We start from the raw sequence: 21,089 nt of genomic DNA, 5'->3' as shown, positions 1-21,089 counted from the left end.
TGAGGGGAGCTATATGGACAGCTCTGCTGTGTGCTCTCTTTGCCACTTCCTGTAGGGATTGAGAATATCCCACAAGTAAGGATGAAGCCGTGGACCGGATACACCGTAGTGATTCAGATGCAAAATTTTGAATATAGGAAACTAGTTGACAACTATGGCCAAACTACTACTGAGGTTGTATTGATTTTTTTTTCTACTAGATTTGCTGTGATTTAGTTAGATTGTTTTTTTGTTTCTCTTATTGTTCTGAAGATTGGGTACAGCTGACACAAAGCATTATACACATCTAAATCATTTTCAAAGTCTTTAGGTTGGAGCATTTTTTGATTAATTTTAAAATCTAAAAAAGTGTTATAATAGTAAACCAATCTGCAGTTATGGTGAGAAAGAATAAGGCCTGATTTCTTCTAGTTTACAGCTGATTTTAAATAAAATGTGTTTAGTTAATGAGTAGCAACTCATTTGTGAAACAAGGAAATCAAACAGTAATGTCATAGATGGTATGTATTTGAGAAAACAGTAGGTTAAATAAATAAATAAATAAATATAAAATAGTATATTATGAGGACAAATGAAGGTGTAGGCATCAGATTTTATTTTATATTATTATAGCAAATTGTGGATACCAACCCCATGTTTCTCTATATTACACTAGCAAATTTAAGAGTGAGCTTTGCAAGTTGCTGAAATCATGTCGTTAACATTTCAGCTTTACTTAAAGGGAAGTGAAACCCAATAGTTTTCCTTCCATAAAGCAGGGAGAGTCCACAACTTCATTCCTTAATGTTAGTAAATACAACACCTTGCCACCAGGAGGAGGCAAAGACACCCCAGCCAAAGGCTTAAAGGGACATGAAACCCCAATTTTTTCTTTCATGGTTTAGAAAGAGCATGCAATTTTAAACATCTTTTTAATTTATATCTATTAACTAATTTGTTTAATTTTATTGATATGCTCATTAGCTGCTGATTGGTTGCTGCACATAGATGCCTCGTGATTGGCTCACCCATGTGCATTGCTATTCCTTCAATAAAGGATATCTAAAAAATGAAGCAAAATATATCATAGAAGTAAATTGTGTGAATGTTGTTTAAAATTGTATTCTCTATCTGAATCATGACAGAATTTTTTGGGGTTTAGTGTCCCTTTAAACATCCCTCCCACTTCCCCTATCCCCAGTCATTCTTTGCCTTTCATCACTATAGGAGGTGGCAGAAAAGTGTCAGATTTGGATAGTCCTGTAATGGGTATGTTCCCTTCTTGAAAGGACTGGAGTTTTAAGTAATCATGTCATCCTCTCAGTGAGAGTATTGATGAAAGTTAGAGTCTGGAGATGCAAGGAAAGTTTTTCTGCCAACCCATCCAGACTGCCGCTAACAGCTCCTGAGCAATCAGTGTTGACGAGTTTCACTGCTTGCTGCTACACACTCAAGTCCATGTCAGACGTGCTGCTGCAAGACTGTCACACTTGAGAGGCTGTGCCTGTTCCACAGCATGGATCCTGGAGGGTAAGACAGTTTTTTATTTATACAGTTTAAAACGCTATACACAGTGTGGCTCCTTTATACCTCGATAGGATCAAGGGTTAATATCTCCTTCAGAGAGATTATTTTAACAGTTTGGGGATTTATATCTGCTTAATGTGAGAGTTTTTTTGTTTGTTTTTAGGCTTATAGACTGTGTGTTTTCCTTCTTAATACAGGGAGAGTCTACAGCTGCATTCATTACTTGTGGGAAATACTGAACCTAGCCACCAGGAGGAGGCAAAGACACCACAGCCAAAGGCTCAAATACCTCCCCCACTTCCTACATCCCCCAGTCATTATTTGCCTTTTGTCACAAGAGGTTGGCAGAGAAGTGTCAGAAGATTTCAGAGTAGTTCCTTAGGAAGGGTATCTACCCTTCGAGATGGGACTGGAGTTTTAAGTAGTCTTGTCAGCCTCTCTATGAGAGCATTGATGAAAGTTAGAGTCTGGAGATGCAGGGAGAGTCTTTCTGCGAAACCATCCAGACTCATATTAACAGCTCCTAAGCAATCAGCATTGACGAGTTTCGCTGCCTGCTTTTCTTCACTCAAGTCCATGTCAGAAGCAACGCTATAGTCTGTCAAACTTGAAGGACCGTGTTTTCTGTTCCACGGCATAGATTCCGGTAAAATCGTTTCTTTTTTTTTTTTCATATGTTAACGATAGAAGACAGGGTCACAGTGGGACTTCTTTCATCTATATAGAATCAAGGGTTAATATCCCCTGAGGGGGATTATTGAACAGTGGGGTTTTTAATCAAATTTGTTATGTGATTTCGGCTGCTTTATGTGTAGGAGACGTTTGGGCTCATAGGCTGATACGGAACGTACAGGTTATTTTTTATTTTCTTATTCATATTTGAGAGCTGTGCAGCTTTATTAAGCTGGCACGCTTTTCCTTAGCAGGGGCGGTCCTGCATGACGCACCGTGTGACAGGGAGTGGAGGATTCTGATAATTTAGAGGGGGATCCCTCTTATACAGAATTTGATACCTGTGTATATTGTGAGGAGTCCCGGGTAGTCCAGTCCTCTCAATTATGTTCCGTATGTCGCATCAGGGTGTTCTCATCAACCAATGTTAAGATTTTAGAGACCACTGAGCCGTAGCGATTTTGCCTCTTCCTACTACGTGCAAGCACTCCTGCCCAGGGACCGTTGTGTAAATTGACGATTGTATCCAATCAGTCATCTGGGGATGCGGTTCCGTCTGAGGCTTCAGAGGTAGGACCTCCAGGGTCGGAGTCTGCTGATTTGATTCCTCCAACTGAAGAGGATTTAGCATTTAGATTTAGAATGGCACGCTTGCGCTTGCTTCTGAGGGAAGTTTTGGCAATATTAGAGATTCCTAGTACTTATCCGTCAGTCGAATCTCAGTCCTCTAAATCAGATAACGATCTTGATTAGACGAGTGGAGAAGGATGGAGATCCTATTCTTTCTCGTCTGTATGTATATATATATATATTTTTTTTTTTTATTTCAGAATCCCAGTTCCAAGCTCTATAGGGTGGTTTGTGTCGTATGACAGGCAGGACTTGTTTTTGCACATTCCTTCTTGGCTATCACTTTTGTGCGCTTGCCTATTTTCTTTTCTATTCCGTTTCAGGATAGTTTTTTGTTTAGAGCTCTTGGTGGTTGTAGAAACTCTTTTTAGGAAGATGTATCATCATATGGGATATTAGATACTGATGACTTCTGTTGACACGATTTCTGTAGACTTCCTGTGGAATCATCTTGGTCTCAGTTCGAGGTGCTGGTTCTCTGGATATTTTTGAGAAAGATTTAAGACATGGCGCTTATACTTCCTTATTTGGATTATTCTCAGTCTTCTAGCATAAGCTGGAACTTCAGAATTTTCTGTTTAGTCCTTGAGTTGCTCTGGCAGTTATGTTGGTTAAGTCTTCTCTTTCCTTCTACTCGAGAGAAGTTATCTCTAGCTGTTCCGGTCCAGGCAGAGCAGGTCCATCTATCCTTGATGACAGGGAGGACCTGTTTTAGGTACTATCTTGGATGGGCGCTTGATTCTGGGTCATATCGGATCCAGGGGTCCTAGGGGCGGGAGCTAGGCTTCACAACCTGCCTTTCTGGGCAGTTTGTCTTCTCTTGATTTTGTCTTTTGGCAGAGAGAGGGAAGCCTTTCAGGTGACTTTTGGAGTTATTGTCCAGTACCTGTCGCAGTGTGAGAATATTTTCATTCCACTGTTTTAGGGTCCAATAAAGGAAGGGGTCTCCAGTCCTATTTGGGTTCTATGGTACTTAAGCATAACTTATTACGTCTCCTTTTTGAGGGAGAATATAAGGTTCCTTCTACCTTTTTGTTGGGGAACTCTGCAGGATCACTGTCGAGAAGGATGTCTTTCCTTTTTCACTCCTTTTGGGTAAAATCTGGTTCTTAAGGACCGTCTCTTCCAGTAAACCTTGTTTCTGATCCTAGTTTTTTTGAGGGGGATCTGGGGTTTAATTTGGCAGTATTCTGTTTCCAGATTTATCAGTATCTCCCTGGTCTTGACAATTTTGGTTTACTTACCATCATCTGTTAGAAGACTTTTTAGGGATTTTCATCTGTCTTCTTCAATCCTCAGAGATGGATCTAGACCAGAATTATCTGGTGTAGGCGCCAGGGTGGATCCCTGGATGCTAAATTGGTCTTTAGAGACGGGAAGATTTTTTATTAAGATTTTGTTAAGTTAGAGTTTACTTCATCAGGTTGGGCCCTCCAGACACCCTTCAGGCCATCGCTGGTTCTGGGGCAGAGGGTGATGTTTTTTGGGGCCTTTCTTGTGTTCTTTCCTTTCACAGGTCTCATCTCAGCAGAGCCGAGGCCGAGACATTGGCATGGCGCTGTTTTGAATCTGTCTTATCAGATTTACATAGAATACCGGTTGAGAGAATCGCTCTCCAGTGTTCTGTCCAGATCTCCCTGTCCTGAGGGACATTTCTCTTATTTCTCTTGGGGCGGTTTTGACTTAAAAGGACATGAAACCCAAGTTTTTTCTTTTGTGATTCAGATAGAGCATGCAATTTTAAACAACTTTCCAATTAACGTCTATTATCTAATTTGTTTCATTTGCTTGGTATCCTTTGTTGAAAATCATACTAAGGATACACAGAAGCAACAATGTACTACAGGGAACTAGCTAGTAATTGGTTGGTGCAACTGTACGCTTATTGTCATTGGCTCATGCAGTGTGTTCAGAGAACCCCCTGTTGTTCATTGCTGTTCCTTCAAACAAAGATACCAAGACAATTAAGCAAATTTGGTAATAGAAGTAAATTGGAAAGTTGTTTAACCCCTTAATGACCGCAACACTTTTCCATTTTCTGTCCGTTTGGGACCAAGGCTATTTTTACATTTTTGGGGTGTTTGTGTTTAGCTGTAATTTTCCTCTTGCTCATTTACTATACCCACACATATTATATACCGTTTTTCTCGCCATTAAATGGACTTTCCAAAGATATCATTATTTTCATCATCCTATATTATAAAAGGCCAAGTGTTTGTCTGAAGCCGTCATGCGCAGTAGAGACAAACACTTGGCATTGAGATAGGGAGCGCGAGGTACACAAACAGCTGTGAGGTCTGGGGAGCTGATTGAAACAGCCTGTGGCAAGAGATATGGAGCGCAAGCTACTCAACAGCTGTGAGGTGGGCTGCGTGAGAAGCGGCCACACGCTCCCCAGACCTCACAGCTGTTTGTGGCCGACGGGAGCGTTGCGATGGGGGCGTGGCCGGGCGGACGCCGCCGCAATGGGGCGTGGCCGGGCGTCGCGATGGGCGTGGCCGGACGGGGTCCCGCGATGTGAAGACTTCAAGACAGAGCCAGAGAGGGAGCAGGAGAGGGGGGGAGAAGGGCCAAAGAGGGGAGAGAGAGACAAAGGGGGGATAGAGAGCCAAAGAGAAGGGGGGGAGAGAGAGCCAAAGAGAAGGGGGAGAGAGAGCCAAAGAGAAGGGGGGGAGAGAGAGCCAAAGAGAAGGGGGGGGGGGACAGCCAAAGAGAAGGGGGGAGGAGCCAAAGAGAAGGGGGGGAGGAGCCAAAGAGAAGGGGGGGGAGAGCCAAAGAGAAGGGGGGGGGGAGCCAAAGAGAAGGGGGGGGAGAGCCAAAGAGAAGGGGGGGGGAGAGCCAAAGAGAAGGGGGGGGAGAGCCAAAGAGGAGGGGGGGGGGGGGAGCCAAAGAGGGGGGGGGGGGGAGCCAAAGAGAAGGGGGGGGGGAGAGCCAAAGAGAAGGGGGGGGAGAGCCAAAGAGAAGGGGGGGGGAGCCAAAGAGAAGGGGGGGAGAGCCAAAGAGAAGGGGGGGAGAGCCAAAGAGAAGGGGGGGGAGAGCCAAAGAGAAGGGGGGGGAGCCAAAGAGAAGGGGGGGAGAGCCAAAGAGAAGGGGGGGGGGGAGAGCCAAAGAGAAGGGGGGGGGAGCCAAAGAGGAAAAAGAGCCAAAAAGGAGAGAGAGCCAAAGAGGGGGGAGAGAGAGCCAAAAAGGAGAGAGAGCCAAAGAGGGGGGAGAGAGAGCCAAAGAGGGGGGAGAGAGAGCCAAAGAGGGGGGAGAGAGAGCCAAAGAGGGGGGCACAGAGCCAAAGAGGGGGGGGGAGCCAAAGAGGGGGAGGGAGAGCCAAAGAGGGGGGGAGAGAGCCAAAGAGGGGGAGAGAACAAAAGAGGGGGGAGAGAGCCAAAGAGGGGAGAGAGAGAGCAAAAGAGGGGGGGAGAGCCAAAGAGGGGGGGCAAAGGGGAGGGGAGAGCCAAAGAGGGGGGAGAGAGAGAGCCAAAGAGGAAAGAGAGCCAAAGAGGAGAGAGAGCAAAAGAGGGGAGAGAGCCAAAGAGGGGGGAGAGAGAGCCAAATGAGGGAGGAGAGAGCCAAAGGGGGGGGAGAGACAAAAGGGGGGGGGAGAGACAAAAGGGGGGGGAGAGACAAAGGGGGGGGAGAGCCAAAGAGGGGGGAGAGAGAGAGCCAAAGAGGAGAGAGAGCAAAAGAGGGGAGAGAGCCAAAGAGGGGGGGGAGCCAAAGAGGGGGGGAGAGAGCCAAAGAGGCGGGAGGAGAGCCAAAGAGGGGGGGAGAGCCAAAGAGGGGGGAGAGAGAGCAAAAGAAAGGAGGGAGAGAGCAAAAGAGGGGAGAGAGAGATAGCAAAGGAGAGGGGGGAGAGAAAGCAAAAGAGAGGGGGGAGAGAAAGCAAAAGAAAGGGGGGAAGAGAGAGCAAAAGAGAGGGGGGAGAGAGCAAGGGGTGGGACCGCTGTACTGCAAAAAATGGCCCGTGTACACGGGCTTTAGTACTAGTATCTTATAATTTACTATAAAAAACATTATAAAATATGAGGAAAAAATGGAAAAAAACGCACTTTTTCTAACTTTGACCCCCAAAATCTGTTACACATCTGCAACCACCAAAAAACACCCATGCTAAATAGTTTCTAAATTTTGTCCTGAGTTTAGAAATACCCAATGTTTACATCTTCTTTGCTTTTTTTGCAAGTTATAGGGCCATAAATACAAGTAGCACTTTGCTATTTCCAAACCACTTTTTTTCAAAATTAGCACTAGTTACATTGGGACACTAATATCTTTCAGGAATCCCTGAATATCCATTGACATGTATATATTTTTTTTTCAAAGACATCCCAAAGTATTGATCTAGGCCCATTTTGGTATATTTCATGCCACTATTTCACCGCCAAATGCGATCAAATAAAAAAAATTGTTCACTTTTTCACAAATTTTTTCACAAACTTTAGGTTTCTCACTGAAATTATTTACAAACAACTTATGCAATTATAGCATAAATGGTTGTAAATGCTTCTCTGGGATCCCCTTTGTTCAGAAATAGCAGGCATATATGGCTTTGGCTTTGCTTTTTGGTAATTAGAAGGCTGCTAAATGCCATTGCGCACAATACGTGTATTATGCCCAGCAGTGAAGGGGTTAATTAGGGAGCATGTAGGGAGCTTCTAGGGTTAATTTTAGCTTTAGTGTAGTGTAGTAGAGAACCCCAAGTATTGATCTAGGCCCATTTTGGTATATTTCATGCCACCATTTCACCGCCAAATGCGATCAAAGTAAAAAAAACGTTATTTTTTTCACAATTTTAGGTTTCTCACTGAAATTATTTACAAACAGCTTGTGCAATTATGGCACAAATGGTTGTAAATGCTTCTCTGGGATGCCCTTTGTTCAGAAATAGCAGACATATATGACTTTGGCGTTGCTTTTTGGTAATTAGAAAGTCGCTAAATGCTGCTGCGCATCACACGTGTATTATGGCTAGCAGTGAAGGGGTTAATTAGGTAGTTTGTAGGGAGCTTGCAGGGTTAATTTTAGCTTTAGTGTAGAGATCAGCCTCCCACCTGACACATCCCACTCCCTTCTCTCCCCCACCCCACAATTGTCCCCGCCATCTTAAGTACTGGCAGAAAGTCTGCCAGTACTAAATTAAAAGGTTTTTTTTTTAAAGAAAAAAAAAAAAAAGCATATTTATATATGCTGTGTTTAGGATCCCCCCTTAACCCCCAACCCAGTTTGAACAATCAAATGTTTATTTTTAATTTTTTTTTTTTTTTCTGTAGTGTAGCTCAATCCCCCCCCCCCCCCCACAGACCAACCCCCACCACCTAAATCACACCTAAGGGTTTTTTTTTAACATTAAATGTCCCACTTTTGTTTTGTTTTGGGACACATTTTTTCTGTAGTGTAGCGGTTCCCACCCGCTCCCTCCCCCGCTCCCTTGTGTACGTGCGCGCGCCCGTGCGCTCCCCCGGACTTCCCCGCCCACGATCCCGCCCCCCTCCACATGACCAGGGTCATCGATGGCTGCCACCCACCTCCCACACGACCAGGGCCATCGATGGCCGCCACCCACCTCCCACACCGGCTCCCACCCACCAACGATACCGGCCATCGATGTCCGGTGCAGAGAGGGCCACAGAGTGGCTCTCTCTGCATCGGATGGCCGTAAAAGGTTATTGCAGGATGCCTCCATATCGAGGCATCACTGCAATAACCGGAAAGCAGCTGGAAGCGAGCAGGATCGCTTCCAGCTGCTTTCCACACCGAGGACGTGCAGAGTACGTCCTCAGGCGTTAACTGCCTTTTTTCTGAGGACATACCCTGCACGTCCTCGGTCGTTAAGGGGTTAAAATTGTATGTTCTATTAGAATTATGAAATAAATGTTGTGGGTTTCATGTACCTTTAAGTCGCTAGCCTGTCAGTTTGAGGAGAGCGTGTCCTATGGTGTCCTTAGCCGAGAGAGGGTTTTTTTCTGAGAGGTTACAGTCCTCTCCTTCAGCGCGTAGCGGGTTCCTCGTCATCTCTCATAGGTGTGGAGAACCCCTTTTGTCGGGAAGAGAAAGATTTGTCCTTGCACTCTATCTGACCCGCCACTCTATCTGACCTTTTTTTCCTCCAGGAGGATCTGGAGAAGGGCCTTCCTAGCTAGTTATTTGTTGGGACAGTTTCTGGGCCCTGTTTGTTCATTCTGCTCTGGAGGCTCATTGAGCTTCCGGGCGTTCAGTTTTTCTGCTAGGGATCTGACTGCGTTCAGGCCGGTAAGTCAGTCTTAATTGTGTGCAAATATATATTGTACAACATTGCAAAGTCAAGGAGAGTTATCACAGCCTCAACTGAGGTTTAATTTGAAAAATGTGATACATTCCAAGCAATAAAATTCATATTTTAGTTCAGATTGTGAAACTTTACTTGGATGAATGTTTTGTTTTTCTTAATAAAACAAAAAAATAAAGTAGTATTATTAAAATGTGTAATATTAAATAATTGCTGAAACTAGTACAAGTTCTTGGTCTGACCACAACCAGGTTTCTGTGGTAATTTGCAATAGTGATAGTAGCTGAGTTCTCCCACCTTGGCGTTTGCCTTGCCAATTCTCAAGATTTAATGATAATGGGAAGGTTCATGATTTTTCTCTTTGGAGAATAGGTTAGTTTTTACTCCTTTATTACCGTCTGTTCTGCACCCTGATCCATTTGGTTTTGCTCTCTGTAGGGAGGGTCCTGACAATACTAGGAGACTTTTAAATATTTTTTTTTTAATCTTTGAGGATAGATCAACCCTTTTTGGTGATCTCTTTGGATGCCGAGAAGGAGTTTGATCAAGTGTGCTGGGGCTTTGAGAATCTCTCAGGGATTTTGAGTTCCCATCTCAATGGCTCACATCCATCAGGGCACTGTATGCTGCCCCATCCACTCTGATCAGAGGTCTAGGTTTTTGTTCCCCATACTTCACCATTACTAACAGCACTAGACAAGGGTTCCCACTTTCCACTTTCACCATTGTTATTCACTTTAGTAATTGAATCTCTAGCGGAACATATTCATCAAAGCCAACACATAATAGGTATTTCTCTTTTTGGTACAACTCAAAAAATCTCACTCTTTGCAGATGATATTTTTTCCCCCATCATTGACCCTATGACAACTCTCCTCAAGTTATTTCAGGTTTTAAACATTACGGCAAGCTTTCCTTTTACAAACTAAATTATAACAATACTGAGGCTTTTATCTTTAGTAACCACAAGAAATATAAAATACTGAGGTGTTTATCTCGGGTTACCACAAGAAATATGACTAACTTTAAGCACATTACCATTTTAAATGGTCTTGCAAATCCCTAAAGCATTTTGGTATTCATCTTTCTAATGATATAGCTAGGGTGATCTCAGATTACTATGTACCATTACTCCATGAACTCAGGATTCTTCATTAAAAATGGGATTTTGCTTCAGTGTCATGGCTTGGTAGAATCTTGGCTTTAAAGATGAGTTTCTTATTTAAATTAACTTACCTGATTTGTTGCTTGTCTATAAGACACTCCAAATACTTGTTACAACAATTCTAGTGCCTTATGACTAAGTATATATGGAGAGGTAAACACCCACTGGTTTCCCATAGAATTTTGTAATACCTGCATTAAATAGAGGATGTGGTTTCCCCATGTGTGGTTAGTTATTATGAAGCTGCAATGCTAATGCATATTTCAGGTTGGAGAATCAGACTCCAAACTAGTCGGGGTCAGTAAATTGAGCAAGCTTCGCTCCTGCCTCAGATCACTCTAGGCGACTTGCCTTGGATTCCTCCACAGTGCTGTCAGGAACTTAAAATATCCAGCATTATCATTCAGGAATGCCTGAAATCATGGGATCCTATTCTTAACTATCCACCTTTTGCTCCTTACCAATACACTCTCTCTGGGCCTCTTGAAGGGCCTCACAGATAACTGTCCTATACTCTGGTAGGAGACCTTGTTGTTAATGATTCGAATTAGACTTAAAAGCCTATTATTTTGTTGGGGATTTGATACTAAGGTCGCTCGTCAGAGTACATTATGTGAAAGTAAATGGAACTTGGGCCACTTTGCAGACACATCAATTTTCTATAGTTTTATGGAAGGTGCTTGACCACACGAGAAATCCAGCAGTTTCATTATGTGGGAACACATTTTACATATCAACATACCTCTACAAGATTGGCAAAAAACTATTCTTCTCACTTAAAAAGCCATCCAATCTTCTCACTAATAAAGCCATCCATTGTACCACTCTATATGAAATGTATTATAAAGTTCTCACTCAGTAATATATAACACCATTTAAAAAGTACAAATTTGATAATAGTTCATTTCCTGTATGTTGGAGAGGTTGTTCTACTAAAGGTCATTTTTTTGGCGATGTGGTGGTCTTGTCCATCCATAACACATGTATGGGGTATTTGTTTTAATATTCTGTCCAAATTCCACATAAACATTTCATACCACCCGAAAAATACGCTCCTCCACTAGGATACTCCCTCTCTGCTCAAATTAAAGGGATAGTTTTGCATATATTTATTTATCTCAGTCAAGTTAGCAATAGCAAGAGCCTGGTAAAGCCAATCGCCACCTTCATGCACCAAAATCATTGAAATTATGAACTATATATACTGTATGGAAAGCAATTTGTTTTTAATACCTAGATGCAATAACTCTATTTGAGTTGAACAGGTCAGATTGGATTACTGAACATTCAATCAATAAGCACTGTTAATTTTTATTCCATTTATCAGGGATTATGTAGAGAGTCCCCCACTTTAATTTTCTCTTTCTTCTTCATCCCGTATTAATGCCATTGTTAAATATTATTATAATTTGTTAATAGGCTTAAATGTGGCCTGTTCTAAGAAGTTGTTTATTGTTCCTATATAAATTCCTCTTAAGTACTGTACAAATATGTAAATTGTGAGGCTTTCAGGGTTACAAGTGTCTTTTATTACTTGTTATAAGTGACTTGTACGCAAGACTGTAATGTAGCTCATTATAACATTGTCACAGTTATGTTTGTGGAATTCATTGACACTTATGATTTTGCTTTAATAAAAAAAAAATGTAATATTTAGGGATAGATAGATATTCAAAATAATGTTTTATTAGATATTTTAACAGCGAGACATCATATAGCAGTGTTCTTTTAAACAGAACAGTCTTAAAATTTAATTTCTTTGTATTCCATTTTGTTATGGATATCATAGATTACAGAGATTTTGGATGAACTTCTTTATGCTATATTATTAACAAGACTAATTGCATAAAACAGATATCACCTTTTCACAACACAACAGCTTGGCTGATATATTAGTTTTATTCTTGTGCCAGTTTTTAGCAGTTAGCATAGTAAAGCAACATGTCGGCTCTCAAGGGAGTCATTTTTTATGACACAAAAGTGCATAATAAAAGAATAACCACTTAATTATCATAGATAAGTTTTTACTTCATTTAACATCTGTAACAGATGTGATGTTAGTAAATCTTTCTCTAAAAGACTACATAACGTTCATGGCTGTGTTTCTTGGCATATTCTTATTTCACTGGGCATTGTAGACAGTTTAGGGGCATTATTCAGTAGCATATGGTGTTGGTCTGATGTGCCTTGAAATGAGAACACTAATAATGAGGGTTCTGTGAAGAAAAAAAACAAAACAACTCTGCAAATGTGCTCTGAGAAAGCATGGGATTTTAGCATCTTGAAACAATATATCACACTCAAAGGGACAGAACTGGGCTGCACAATCTGTTAGCTCATTCTTGTCCAATCTGGTCTCAGCTTTTCTTTTGGAGCCAGTATTGTCATCATCTCGCTGAAATATACCCTGGCTCAAATGTTTTTCAGACACGGTAGTGTGTATCTACTCAAAGAAGAAATCCCATCTTTCTACAAAAGCTTTTTAATGCCAATAAATTTAACACACCAAAAAGTAGGTAAATTTACCATACGTAAATAGTTCAAGAAGGCCAAGTTACCTGCTACTGTGCCTTTAAGAAATAAAGTATGTTATAAAAAAAAAGTTTTATAAAATAAAAAGAGGAAATCAATTCCCTAGAGTTATTTAACTCATGGTAGCATATTTAAAACAAGCTTTCTATAGCAAAATTTTTTTAAAGAATACTTTTGAGTGCACAGATTATCAATGTATTGTTAATGGGAGATTTTTAAATACACTTTATTATATTAAGGAACAAATAAAAAAGTTGGTTTTATTACAGACTTAGATTTCTTATTTCTATGTTAGATTTGGTCTCTCACTCTTTGTATCTTGTATGCTGTTTGTAGATTTATCTTTATCTGAGGGTGACACAATTTATTCTTAGCCAGAGGTGCAATTGGTTTCTCAAGATTGATTCACTCTCGTTGCTTTCTATGATATTTTTAATATCTTTTATTTGTCTGTTTATCGAATTGTATTTCATTAAATTACACTTCCTTTTTTTATCTTTTTTTAGTAGTGTTGGACATTAGGCAATCTTATCACCAAAATATTGATGATTTATTTAAGCCGCAAAAAGTGAACATGCATGTATTAATTAGATTTCTACACCAGGGCTCGACAAATACAGATGTCAGGGAAACACTGGAGCCATAAAATTAGACCCTGGTATCCTGGTTTAGAGTCCCCAAAACACCCAGCTTTTATTGGGTTATTATATAATGTATGTGTGATATCTATAAATCAGATCTTTTTGTGTTGTACTTTCACTCAAATAAATTTTAAGTGGTGCATGTTTAAGGTAGAAAGGTCATTTGAGAATAGATTTAAGGTCACAACCAGCAGAAAAGAATTCCCCAGCACCTTTTGATAGCCTGTTCCAAATAATTTGCAGTGCTAAAGTGTTTTTTGTGGATGCTTTGTACAGATCTTTAAATGCCTACAAATTTTTTGTGTTCCATCTTGGAGAGAAGTATTGTAAAAGCTGCAGTTTTTATTTATTTTATAAGTATAGCTAGATAGAAAGACAAGACAGACTGACTGACTGACTTGTGGATGCTAGCTAGCCTCTTTCAATTAAGTTGTGGAATATGTCCCTATCAACCAATCAAAATGGACTCTGCTATTGGCAACATACATATTTACATATTTCTCCTATATGCATACAATATCTTACTTTGCATTATGAAGAGTTTATTTGGGCTTGGAAACGAAGTGGAAATTCTTATGAGCCATCCTGAGCAACTCTTTGCTTTGTTTCATATAAAAGAGGACATTTCAAAATGTGTTTAATTTTTTTTTCTTGTCATACTTACAGGGGCATGTCGCTTTCCTCTAGTAACACTTTTTTCCAATGTCCTTATCAGCCAATGAGGAGTAGCAGAAAGCACAAACCCAATACTGCCGTGTTTGTTTCTATTTGAATAAAAGATTAATATTTTTCTAGCAAAAAGTATTTTCAACATTTATAAATGCTGCTTTTTTTTTTGGGGGGGGGGAGGAGTTTACACTGCACTGGTCCTTTAGCGGGTCACAGAATACATTTGTAGTGCTTCATTTACTATTAAAGATTCTGGCTATGCTGTCATAGCCAGTTGCATTGTATCACCCGTTTGCTCATAGGCACAGTAAATATTGATTCCCCTGCCATATGAGCACTATTTTATAAACTATGGGCTATTAAATCCATAGTAAAGACTAGCATGTATTCTTTAAACACTGCTAGAATAGAAACAATATTGCGTTAAACTTCACATACAGTTTGACTGCAAATAAGAACTAAAAGACCCATCAGGTCTGCCCATATTTGCTTTTGAATTGTAGGCTTAATGAATGCTTAGTATAGCCGTATGCATATCCCAGGCGTTCTTGTGCTCCATATAGTGCTTTATAGAAGATTTGTCAAATAATTTGTTAATGAACTGTAAAGAACAGAAATCTGTGTTATTGGAACATATAGAACATTGTTAAGTTCTACTTTCTTTGCTGGTTTAGAATTAATTTGGTCTTCCTTGCTAATCCACCCTCTATTGACTCCATTGCCATTCTAAAATGTTATTTGTTTCTTACTATTCTTTAGACAATAATCATATGTTTCACTTTTAAATGATATTGTTTATCACAGAATTGACTCAAAGCGCTCGATTTATCAATCTTGGGCGGACAGGGGCGTACATATTTTCGCCTCTGTCCACCCGAGCTCTCCTCTGGCCTTCAGCAAACCGCTGCCGGAATTTAACATTGCACACGAGCACTATTTTGTGCTTGCGTGCAATCTCGCCGACCTGCCCGCGCATAGCCAGTAATGCGCGGGTAGGAGATGTAAATGAGATTGAAATTCTCCACCTAAATGGTGGAGACCAGGGTACGGACCGCTGCTTGATAAATCGTGACTGCAGGTTCTCTTGTGAGAACCTGCAGTCCATAGGGAGGAGAAGGGCTTGATAAATCGAGCCACAAAACATTCTAAACTCCCATTATTGCATCTAGCATTATGGATATGTCCTGCTTTTTCTGTGTGCATTATGATGAGGAAATGTGTTTTTAAATAATTATTTGGAATATAGCAATGTAAACATGATTACATCTCATATGTAAAAAATGAGTCGCCAAAAGGGTGGTTGGTGGTGGTGGTGGTGGTGGTTGTTGTTGTTCTTCTTCTTCTTCTTGTTGTTGTTGTTGTTATTATTATTATTATTATAACAACAATAAACACTAAAACTGAATTATATTGAGAATTGTAATCAGAAGATGTATGACTTGATAGGTAAAATAGTTTTGTTTGCTCAAGTGATTTATGGGAAAGATAGAGGGAGGGTCAGCAAGAAGTGACTAGGGCATCCTGCTGCTAGCTTGATAGTATATTAGTACATTCTGCAGCTAAAGGTTCTTTCTTTTTCTCAGCTAAATTACTCTGCTTAGCAGGATATGACTAGCTGTAGGTCACCACCGCCATTCAACACTATTGAACAAGCAAAAAAACATGCAGTACTAATTTGTTATAGCAACACTATCTGAGAATATGTTCTGGCCTCTGCAAATGCCATTTCTCATGAGCTGTCAAATATAAATGCAAATGCAGGAGATCAGAAACCGATCAATAAATAATAATATAAAAATAATCTCTTTAGGAAGAAAGTAATATAGTACTGATTGTTATAAAAAAATATAAAGTAAAAAAATATGTTTGTCACAAGGACAGCTTTGAGTGTGCTTTGCTACTGAATCAGAAGAGCTATCTTGTTTTCATTATCATTTGTTTTTTGTTTTCATTTCTATTTGCTTGAACAAATTATCTTAAATACTTATTTAAAAAAAATAATTTTAATATGCTTTATTATATTGTTATTACCTTTTCAAATCACACCAATATAAAACAAAGTTGAAATAAACATACATCAGAGATAAAACGTAAGAAACTTTATTTATGCTACGAGTAAAATAAGCACATATGCATAACATATCATTTTTTATCAACTTAAATTATGCATATGGAGACTATTAAGTTGGCCTTGACATAGTAGATCTGAGAAACATATAAAACATTATATTAAAAATGTTCAAAAGATGATAAATATTAGAAATGTTGGAACACAGGCAACTTCACTGTTTTATTTAATCATTCAAATCTACCTTGTCATCACCAAAAATAATGTGTTTGATGATTTGTCTGTTCGTTCACTATATACTGCTTTGTCTCAACAATTTATCATATTAATGAACCCTTGAAATGTTATTTATCATCAGTTATCACAATATTCATCATTAGAAGTTTTCTGGAAATCTTGATGCACTACATTGAATAATTGTCAGATTTATTTAAGTCCTATATACTTATATCCAGTGTTATTGAAGGATGATTCACCAAGAACAGAACTTAAATGTCTTTCTGCAATAGTTTGTAATTCACTAGATTTTGAGTACTTGCTTTTAATCTAAAAAGACAAAACATTATATTATGATCAAATATGATTTGATCACAGCCAAATATGTAGTTTCCAAAATATTTAATGGGACATGAAATTCAAAATTAAACTTTCATGATTCAGACAGAACATGCAATTTTAATGCCCTTTTCTTTCATAAATTGGTGAGAGTCCATGAGCCATCACATGTGGGATTAAAGTCCAGTCCTACAGGAGGAGGCAAAACAACACACACAACCGAGCTTTAATCCCTCACACTTTCCCATGATTCCATTGTTTTGCCTCCAACAAGGAGGATGGTGACACTTAAAGTGTTGATCTACACATCAATTGAAAGGGGTTCTCAAACTGATGTGAGACTCAATATCCCCCTCAGAGAATTGAGAATAGGACACAAAGGTGTAAAGGAATACATTGGCAGTGAGAGTAAACCAATTATGACATTTTATTCGCATCTATCTCTGTCCAGCTCAAAAAAATAACAAAAAAAATGCTAAAGAGAGATCACTTCTTAACTTGGATGTAGTTTGGGCCTTGAAATCTTATCTTCAAGTCACTAAAGAATTCAAAATTTCTTCTTCGCTTATCCATTTTGTAGGTCTCCCCACAAGGGACAGAAAGCTTCTGCAATCATCTTATCAGCTTATCATGCTTCCAAAGACCATCCTGGGTGATTGTGACCACAGACGCCAGCCTGCTGGGCTGGGGAGCAGTATGGGACTCGTTAAGGGCACAAGGACTATGGACTTAGGAGGAGTCTACTCTCCCCATAAACATCTTGGAGTTGAGAGCAATTTACAATGTTCTGATGGCTTGGCCTCAGTTGTCCTCAGCCCAGTTTATCAGGTTACAGTCGGACAATATCTCCTCAAGGGTTTTCATCAACCACCAGGGAGGAACTCGGAGTTCCTTAGCCATTAAGAAGGTCGCTCGGATTGTTCAGTGGGAGGAAGCTCCCAATTGTTGTCTATCTGCTATCCACATTCCAGGAGTGGACAACTGGGAAGAGGATTCCTGAGCACACAGACATTTCATCCCGGGGAGTGTCTTTTCCATCCGGAGGTGTTCTCCAGGTTAAAGGGACAGTTCACCCAAAAACTTTGTCCCCTTTAAATTATTCCCAATGATCCTTTTTACCTGCTAGAGTGTATTAAATTGGTTGCAAGTAGCTCCTTTACTCATATTTCAGCATTTGAAATAGCTGATTTAGCTTGTGGTTTCCCAACCTATACTGAAAGTTTTGATACTGGGGTATATGCTATTGACAAGCCTAAGTAAACACAGCCAGCAGAAGAGATTACACCCTCAGTGGGGGGCATGATAGTTAAGTAATAAAATGATAATTTTCCATTGTTCTCTCTATGTATTGAGTTTTGGTGTTCCAGACAAATATAAGATAAGGAAGCAAGTGTGTGTACATGAAAGTGATAACATAATGAGATCTGATATTACCTGAAGCTCAACCCATTGTAATAGGCTGTGGTTTCAAAGCACAAAACCAGCTACTTCAGATACACAAATAAACCCGAAAATGCAATTTCTCAAATATTTTATACTCTGCAGTTGGTATAACAAGTCATTTAAAATACATTTATGGAAAAACAATTTTACAGTGTACTGTCCCTTTAACCCTCAAATGGGGTGTGCAGGAATTGGATCCTATGGAGTCTCGGCAGAACACCAAGCTTCCGATGTACGGTTCAAGGTCAAGAGATCCGCAGGCCGCCCTGCTAGATGCTCTGGTGGTTCCTTGGGATTTCAGTCTGGCATATCTGTTTCCTCCGTTTGCTCTCCTTCCACAAGTAATTGCTCGTATCAAACAGGAGAGAGCATTGTTAATTCTAATAGCTCCTGCATGGTCTTGCAGGATCTGGTATGCAGACCTAGTGAAGATGTCATCTCTTCCACCTTGGAGGTTTCCTCTGAGGAAGGACCCTCTAACTTAGGGTCCTTTCCTTCATCCAAATCTCGTTTCTCTGAAGCTGACTGCTTGGAGATTGAACGCTTAGTTCTGTCTAAGCATGTTTTTTCTGAGTCGGTCATTGAAACCATGATTCAGGTTTGCAAGAAATATTTACCACAAGATATGTTGTTAATACCTTTTGTTGGTGTGAATGCAAGGCTTCTCTTGGATTAGGGTTAGGATTCCTAGGATTTTGTTTCTTCTCCAGGAAGGTCAGGAAAAGGGATTGTCAGCCAGTTCTCTAAATGGGTCAGATTTCTGCATTATCTATTTTGTTACCCAAGCATCTGGAGGATATTCCAGATGTTCAATCTTTTTGTCAGGCCTGTGTTTAAACCGTTGCTCCTCCTTGGAGCTATAACCATGTTCTTAAGGTTTTGCAGCAGGTTCCGTTTGAGCCATTGTATTCCATAGATGACAAATTGTTATCTTGGAAGGTTTTGTTTCCATTTGCTGTCTCTTCTGCTCGGATAGTCTCGGAACTCTCGGCTTTGGAGTGTGATTCACCTTTCCTTATTTTTCATGCTAAACAAAATTATTTTCGCATATGGAGCATCCACGACCTGCCCTTTATTTTTGACTAAACCTCAGGCACATCTGCACCTTTGTGTCCCTTAGTGTCCCTTTAACAGCTCTGCTGTGGTGCTCTTTGCCTCCTCATGCTGGCCAAGAGTGATATTCCCACTAGGAGTGATATTCCCACTAGTAATTGATGATGTCGTGGACTCTCCATATCCGGAAATAAATTTATCAGGTAAGTATACATTTTCTTATTAATTTAATTCTGCTATCAAATTTGCTTCATTCTCTTGGTATCCTTTGTTGAAAGTATACCTAGGTATTTTTAGGAGTATTAATGCACTAGTGTGAGTTAGGTGGTGATTTGTGGTTGCACAAATATGTGTCTTGTTATTGGCTCATCAGGTGTGTTCATCAAGACCCCAATAGTGATTTTACGTATTTCAGTGTTTCTTAAAGGGACATGAAACCCACATTTTTTTTCTTTAATGATTTAGAAATAAAATTCAATGTTAAACAACTTTCTAATTTACTTCTATTATCTAATTTGCTTCATTCTCTTGGTATCCTTTTCTGAAAAGCATATCTAGATAGGCTCAGTAGCTGCTGATTGGTGGCTGCACATAGATGTCTTGTGTTATTGGCTCAACCATGTGCATTGCTATTTCTTTAACAACAGATATCTAAAGAATAAATCAAATTAGATAATAGAAGTAAATTAGAATGTTATTTAAAATTATATCCTCTACCTCAATCATGAAAGATTGTGTTGGGGTTTAATGTCCCTTTAATTCCAATCCTCTAGTACCCCTAACACGACAGGTTTTCATGATATCTGAAATAATCATCTGATCAGTAACAATGGTTATTAACCTGCTCTTACCCAACAACTGATTATTTCACCTGTGCTCTAGTTCACATACAATAACAATCTTGGCTGTGAGGGTTAGTTTTGGACTATAGTTGAGAAACACTGATTTTATTATTATTATTATTATTATTGGTTATTTGTAGAGCGCCAACAGATTCCGCAGTGCTATAAACAAAGGGGGAGTACAACAAAACAATTATAGGGATCAAATGGGTAGAGGGCCCTGCCAAGAGTTGCACTGTTGTAGTCAGCTCTAAAGAAGGTGATCTACAAACAGCTGGACTCTTAGGCTTACATGCTAAGGGGGTTCAGGGGATAGCAATGGAGGAGTAGAACTGGTATAAAGTAAGGTTAGCATAACTGATGTATTTAACCTCGGGTTTAAACACAGTTTTATTCAAGTAATGTTGCAATAATAAAATGCTCTAGCACAATGCAGCATTTAGTTTTTGTACTTTTATGTCCATTTAAATTTACTACAAACGGGAAGGTTGAATTTTTACTTTGAGAACTGCAGCCCTAGGTCTTCCTCTTATTTAAAAAAAAGTTTGGTTTAACAATATGTAAGTAACTTCATGCAATTTTTTTAAATAGATGAATGACATCATTTTAACAATAAGGGATTCAAACCTGAAGCTGACCCTTGCTTTTGGAATCGGCATGCATCATGCAGGCTTGCATGAAAGAGATCGAAGAACTGTGGAAGAGCTGTTTGTGAACTGTAAAATTCAAGTATGTTTACTCAAAAAACCTATTCCTAAATGATTTATCTATCAGGTTGTTATTAGTGATGGTCTTCATGAAGCTTTATTTATTTTTTTTGAGCATTATTGTCATTCAATATTTTGTAGGTTCTTATTGCAACTAGCACGTTGGCATGGGGTGTGAATTTTCCGGCACATTTGGTAATAGTAAAAGGAACAGAATTTTACGATGGAAAAACAAGGCGTTATGTAGATTACCCCATTACAGGTATGTATATTCAGTAACATAATCCCCTTAGCCTATCTGAGAAGCATTCTTACTAGTATGGGGAGTAGTTTTAGAGTAAACTTTGTTC

At 39.7% G+C, this 21,089-nt stretch overlaps 1 protein-coding gene across 1 annotated transcript in view; it reads left to right on the top strand.

The window, feature by feature from the left end:
* Positions 1-21,089, top strand: part of ASCC3 (activating signal cointegrator 1 complex subunit 3) — a 1,409,126-nt gene that overhangs the window by 1,108,295 nt on the left and 279,742 nt on the right. Inside the window, exons 32-33 of the mRNA XM_053710577.1 lie at positions 20,624-20,761; positions 20,881-21,001. Of these exons, the coding sequence (XP_053566552.1) occupies positions 20,624-20,761; positions 20,881-21,001 (259 nt within the window). The remainder of the gene's footprint in view (positions 1-20,623; positions 20,762-20,880; positions 21,002-21,089) is intronic.

This window comes from Bombina bombina, chromosome 4, assembly GCF_027579735.1.
Source record: "Bombina bombina isolate aBomBom1 chromosome 4, aBomBom1.pri, whole genome shotgun sequence".
Classification (NCBI taxonomy): domain Eukaryota; kingdom Metazoa; phylum Chordata; class Amphibia; order Anura; family Bombinatoridae; genus Bombina; species Bombina bombina.
The sequence above is the reverse complement of the archived record's forward strand: the minus strand, read 5'-3'. Positions and strand labels throughout refer to the sequence as shown.